This window comes from Phaseolus vulgaris, chromosome 4, assembly GCF_051622355.1.
Source record: "Phaseolus vulgaris cultivar YP4 chromosome 4, ASM5162235v1, whole genome shotgun sequence".
In the NCBI taxonomy this organism is placed as follows: domain Eukaryota; kingdom Viridiplantae; phylum Streptophyta; class Magnoliopsida; order Fabales; family Fabaceae; genus Phaseolus; species Phaseolus vulgaris.
In genome coordinates, this window is record NC_143501.1 from 11,231,555 (window position 1) to 11,238,356 (window position 6,802).

General features: G+C 33.1%; 1 protein-coding gene across 1 annotated transcript; it reads right to left on the reverse strand.

Annotated features, from left to right (window-relative positions):
* Positions 1-1,352: 1,352 nt before the first annotated feature.
* LOC137836423 (uncharacterized) lies at positions 1,353-2,511 on the reverse strand. The gene has a single exon (XM_068645141.2). It carries the CDS (start codon positions 2,283-2,285, stop codon positions 1,602-1,604), a length of 684 nt encoding a protein of 227 aa, XP_068501242.1. The 5' UTR covers positions 2,286-2,511; the 3' UTR covers positions 1,353-1,601.
* Between the last annotated feature and the right edge of the window lie 4,291 nt (positions 2,512-6,802).

Here is a 6,802-nt window from a genome sequence, read left to right on the forward strand (position 1 = left end):
TTGCTTTGGCCTTTCAAATATTTTAGGGATTCATGATAACTATGTATCACAAATTCCTTTGGGAAAAGATAATGTTGCCAATTTTGTAAGGCTCTCACAAGAGCATAAAGTTCCTTATCATAGGCTGATTAATAGAGATGACTTCCTGAGTTTCTCACTAAAGTAAGCTATGGGGTGATCCTATTGAAGGAGGATAGCCCTAATGCCTATGTTGGAGGCATCACATTCAATTTCAAATGTCTTAGTAAAGTTGGAAAGTGCTAAAATGGATGCCTTGGTCAATTTATCTTTAAAAGTTTCAAAAGTTTTTTCTTGTTTTTTGCCCCATTTAAACACTACATCCTTCTTTACTATGGCATTGAGAGGTGCGACAATGGTACTAAAGTCCTTTACAAACCTTCTATAAAAACTAGCAAGTCCATGAAAGTTTTGTACCTCACTAACATTGGTGGGTGTAGGCCAATATCTAATTGTTACCTTTTTCTTTATCCACCTGCATCCCTTTTGAACTCATAACAAATCCTAGGAAGTATGTGGTCTATTGCAGACACACATTTAGTTGGATTAACATACAATTTTTACTTCTTAAGGGTTTCTAAGACTTGCCTAACATACTCTGGACAAGCTATAGATAAACTTTGTATTGAAAATCATTGTTGCTTAAAGACATCAAACTTTATATCATAGTCTATTAAACTGATACACAGAAGCAAAACAATTTAAGATGGGCTCTGCAAATTGAATGCTCCCCTTGAGCTTGTGGACTTTAATCTTTTTAACTAGTCTGAAATTATTATAGCAAACATTTTAATCCATTAAGGCTCTGCAAATTGATCCTTAAACTCACATTTATTGTCTTCTTTGATGATTAATGTAAGTTATGGATAGCTAGCATCCCATGTTCATGATGTTTATTTTAATTTTTTTAGTGTAATTTGCCTCAAAGTCACCTTTATTGCCTTCTTTGATGATTAATGTAAGTTGGTGATCATAAGATTGAAGCTTGATTTGTTTCTATGTTCTTTCAAGAAAAAAAAAAACATTTTAAGATCAAAACATAATAAAGAAAAAGTTGACATTTTCCCCTTTTAAAGCATGCCAGAAAGAAACAGAAAGATTTCACTAAAATCTTTAAACCGAAAGGTTGGTAACAAAAACTAGTGTAGGAATTTTATTAAAAAAGGAAAAGAAAAATTTCTTTCCCAAAATTTGGCAATTACAATATTACTAGTAGAATGTAGGAAGAGGTGAATGGCATAATTTGGGTTAAACATCAGTAACAAATCATAGACCTATTTTGAATCTTTGGATAGAAGATACTTCATTTCAAAACACAAAAATGAACAAGTGCATTTAAAGAAGGTAAAACTATGTATTTCCTATATCAGTGTTACAGTGAGAAACACTTTTACATACACCTTCACTTTACAAGTTTACATCATACTGTAAGTTCCTGAGAAAGAGATCACAAAATAGAATGAATGGAAATAAAAAATAATAAAAGATAGATCACACAACCATTGCCAGAGCCTCTCAAAGCCATTCAATTAATAAAGAACAATTCCAAATTTAAGGAAGCAATATTTCCACAACACCAACATTCAAAACTTTCTGTGGTGTCCTGAAACTGTCTTTCCCATCACCTTGTTACTCCTTCCTCCACCTCTACCTTCACCATTGATGGCAATGGCTGTAGCAGAAGACAAACCCTTAAGTTCAGCAATGCAGGCATAGCTCTTCCGTGCCATCACACTACCACCACCACCTTTCTTCTTCTCCCCTCCACTCACTGACTTGCTCCCCCTTGAACTCAACACCACCCCATTGTCACTCTTGCTCGGTGGTGTCATTGAAGGCAAAGCGTTCCCAGGCTTCCTATTCTCTTTTCTTAATGAAGCAGAAAAATCTGGCACTGACTGAGCAACAGAAAAGGACCCTTTTGAGTGACTCTCACAAGCTTGAAACTTGACCTGTTTCTTCCTTGGTGGTGTTGGAGGTTTTATGGATGGTTCCAATACCTGAGCCTTTTGTTGCTGGTCTTGCATCAAGCACTTCACGTGCAACCTGGATTTTCTCAACTGGGCATATGCAGTGTAGTTGGGTCCTCTCTCCAATACGAAACTGTCCACTGAGGTGAGTCTCAGAGGAAAAGGGTTGTCAGAAATGGAATTCTGGTTGAGGATCAGTGATATGGGATCAAGGGCATGCAAGAGAGGCTCAAAATTGGGGTTTGGTTGATGGGTTTCAGGCTGTGAGATGTTGCTGTTTGTGTTTGTGTCAGCCATGATTAATGATAAGAATATTTGAAGAAATTGAAGGTTTCAGCAATCTCTTTTCTCTTTTTTGTATCTGTGGCTGATTGAGTAATCAACAGTTTAATACAACTTATTCTTGGGATTATTTGCCTTTCACCAATGGAACTTCACAAAGTGAAAAGGTTTAATTTAGCAACGGTCTAAATCTTAGGTGGAAGTGGGTAGTGAGAGACAAAAAAAAAAAGGTAACTTTGTTACTTTGATTTTGGTATGCGTAATGATGGGTTACTAACGTTCAACTTGGTTTAGATCTTGTTGAAGAATCTACAAGTCTTTGTGCATCTTGGATTCTATATTAAACTGTAAATAATTAGTTATCAAAATAAATATCGTGAGATGGATGCATATGATTACTGAATCAATTGATATTCTTAGCATGTTGAAAACTATGTTCGATATTATTGACAGTGTCAACTATGTATAAAACAATTCGCAAGTCTTTTTCAATATCTATCTATAATACAAATGGAATTCATTTAGACGAAAACTTTCTCAAAGTTTCAACATCAAAAAAAATTTCACACAAAAAATTCAAAATGAAATTTTACCATAAGAGGAATATTATACACTCTCAATCAATGAGTACCAAATTATGGTTCTTTCTAAGCGCGACAAGTGGCACCTTTACAAGACTCCACATCTCACACTATTATTTACTTTTTTTTACCCTCTCTCATCCTCACTTTCTGGTCCATGTCACTAAAAAAATAACTCACTTTTAGCGACTATCAAATTCGGTTGCTAAAAGCACTATAATGGTCGCTAAACATATTTGCGACCGAAACAATCACCAAATAAAGATGGAAGCGAAAATCCTAGTCGCAAAGCCTTTAACGACCGAATTATAAAGTAGCCGCTAATTTGCAACCGAAATTTCGGTGGCTAAATCGATTGCAGGAAATTTGGTCACCAAAATTTAGAAACTAAATTAACAACCGAAATTTTGGTTGCTAAATTCGTCGCAGATAAATTTAGTCACCAAAATTCGGAAACCAAATTAGCAATCAAAAATATCGATGGCTAAATCAATTGCAAAAAATTTGGTCACCAAAATTCAAAACCCAAATTAGGTACCCAAATTTCGGTGGCTAAATTGGTGGTTGAAATAGAAGGTGATAGCGACCACCGTTTTCAGTCGCTAAAAAAAAACTTTTGGTGGCTAATTCAATGGCTAAATAAAGACCCCTATAGCGACATATTTGATTTCGGTGGCTATATAGCCACCAAATCGATTTTGGTGGCTATTTTTATATGTATTATGAATACCTATTTAAAATTGTATTTTGACCATTTTATAAAAAAGAAATCAAACCTGCTTATAAATACTCAAAATTCAATCAAGCTAAATAGAAATGAACTTCAAATACATAGTTTAAGAAGGAGTTGTACTCAAACTAAAGGTAAATCGTACTACACAACTAAAACTGTTGAAAACTAGTTAAAAGAGTCAAATCTATTATATAATTCAACATACAACTAATCTTCTTCTGAACTGTCATCTCTAATGTGGTCTTCTTTATGATGTCCACCGATAGTAGGATTTGAAGAGCCTAATGCAGGATTATTCATTTGAATGTGTTGTAGGATGACTTGCATCTGCTTATCTTGTTTGCGCATGCGTTCACTTTGCTTTTCATGAGTTTTCATCAATAGCTCCATATTTTCTTCAAGTGTCCGCTCCTTGACATGTTTTGTCATAAGTTCATCATTTAACTTTTGAATAATCTCACGCATTTCTTCTATTTGATGGACTACTGGAGCTTGACTTGTAGCAGAGTGAGCACTTGTTGAACTATTAAACCTTTTGCTCAATACACCAAGACCATAGATATTCCCTTTTTATTTCCACCTCCAACAACATCGATGTATATTTCATTGTTATCAATAGAGGCAACATGAGAGTTTTGCGAAGATGCGTTTTCAAGCATTTGTTGTTGTTGGGCTTCTTCTCGACGTTTCTTATATTTCTCCTGAAAATAAAGTCAAATTGATTATTGCGAAGAAAACATATAGTAAAAATTAAATAATCACTTAAATTTTAAACATACCGCAAGGTCGCGAGTCTTGTCATTGACCCATTGTTCAATCTTCAATTTCTTTGTTCTCTCTACAATCTCCCAAGCAATTGGTTGTCATTCAAGCTCCTTAATCTACATAAATTTAATAAAAAGATATAATAGATTGTATTTAAATTAAATATAGAAAGAGAAGAAATGTAATAATATTACCATTTTCTCAAAGTGAGTCGCGGTAGATATGGAACCCCCACAGTAGGCTGAGGCTCCCTTCTTAACAGCCCGATTTGCCTTGGCAATAACACTCTTGTTCTAGAATTTTGTAGAACTCCAATGCTGGTCCAAGGTTGCTCGAACAAGTGGTGGAATCTAGGTCCCCTTATCTTGACCATGCCTAACTTTACTCATAGTATTTTTAAAGATACAGGAGGTTTTTGTATGCAATTTTAAAAAGATGGGTGTGAATTAAAGAAATAGATAATGTATGAGGTGAAGTAGTGAAAGAGAGAGAAGAGAAGTGGAAGAATGACATGTATATAAATGAAGTAGGAGGAAGCAGGGTGGCGATGCAGAGCCCCTGACACAACATTCATCAGCTACCTAATATAAAAAACAACACCCACTCTTATTAGAACCATACTTCTTGGAAACTTCAAGTTCAACTTGTATATAATAAGCTACAAGTTTGCTTCCTAATGACGATCCACAAAATCTATATTTTATCCACATTTTCCAAACTCAATATATATTATATATTCATCCCTCTCACCTTCTTGTGTAAATCAATAATATATATATAACTTTGGGCCGCAACTCATCTAATATATGATATGTAAGAACAATCAATCATAAAAAACAAAGCTAGTTCTCACCTTTTAATGTTATATCAAAAATACTACTAACCTTTTTTTTTTCAGCACATCAACTATTTTTAAGCCTCTCTCTATACCCATACTAGCATATTTTCATTCTTTAATTTTGAAGAGTTTTAAAATTTTAGTCTTATAGATATACTACTAATTTAACACTTCAATAATTTTAGGGAGCAATATAGTACTGGCTCAATGATGTCTATATTAAAAAAGTACTTTTTACTTTGTCAATTGTTTGTATATGGACCAATAATCTTGTTTTAGAGAAATAAATAATAAATTTATTTAACTACTCTCGGAGTCTCAGTCTTTCTATTTTGGACATTTTTTAATTTTAGTTTCCAATTTTTCTAAGAACTAGTATAGTTTCTTTATTTTTAAAACTAACAAACTTATTTTATTATATAATTTTATGACGTGAATTCTTTAGCGTTTATATAAACATTGTATAAGTTTTGACACTAAAAAATGATGTATAATGTGAATTCTATGTAATCTGAATCAAACACAATAAATCATTTAATATCCTAAGCAAATGCTAATATTGGAATCTTGATAAGTGTCTAATTTTAGTAATATTTCATATTAAAATATAGGCACTTATGAGGATTTATTGCTAATTTACATATAAAATAATCTCTAATTTATGAATTTATACCTTTTTATATTTTTTATGATCTTTATTTGAATAAGAGCATTTTATTTTCAAATTTGGTGTTAATTGCAGATTTCTAAGGAAGATTGAAGATTTGGAATAAAGGAGAATAATTTGAGCTAAAAAGATAAAGTCGGAAGGTCCCAGAATGGAAAAAGATGCAAAGAAAGATTGGGTCTTTTTTTATGTTTTATCATTTAGCCCATTAGCGCGACACAGGAAGCAACCTAACCCTAGAAAACTAGGATAAATAGAGGGCTAGAGGCTCAACCCTAGGGTGCCAGATTGAGAGGAAAACACCATAGAGTGAATCGTAACCCAATTGGGAGAATGAAAGGTGCTAGAAGTATGCGTGACTAATTCTACCCTTTGGGATTGAGAGTAATCTGCTCAAACTCTTATGTATTAAGGTGATATTTTATATATTAATATTCGATTCTTGATTGATTATTGGTATTGTTGTTTTACTTTTAACTTTCCGTGACAAATGGAGAATCTTAAATCTGACCGAGAGGTATTTTTAGGGTTCAGACCTAAACATCAATACTTAGCATATTTGAGTGCTAGAGATAAACTTGAAATGTTAATTGCCATTAACGTCTGAGTGTTATTTCTAAGTTGTTTTTATAAGTATGCGAGAGATCAATATTTAGAAAACATTCTTAAGAATTTTATATGCAAGAGATCGATATAAATAAATTTTCTACGGGCATCAATTTCAATAAAAGAACTTAATATTAACATGCTAATCAAAATACATGAGAGTGGAAGAGATGAAACCTAATCCCTATTTTTCCAATTGAAGCAACTAATTCTTTGTTTGATTTCTTATTGATCAGTGCCAACATCATCACTTCAAACTCTTTTTATTCTTCTGTTGTTATATTTAGCGAATATTGTACTCGATAATTCACTGTTCCTCTGCTCGCCTTCGTTTGTGGCAAC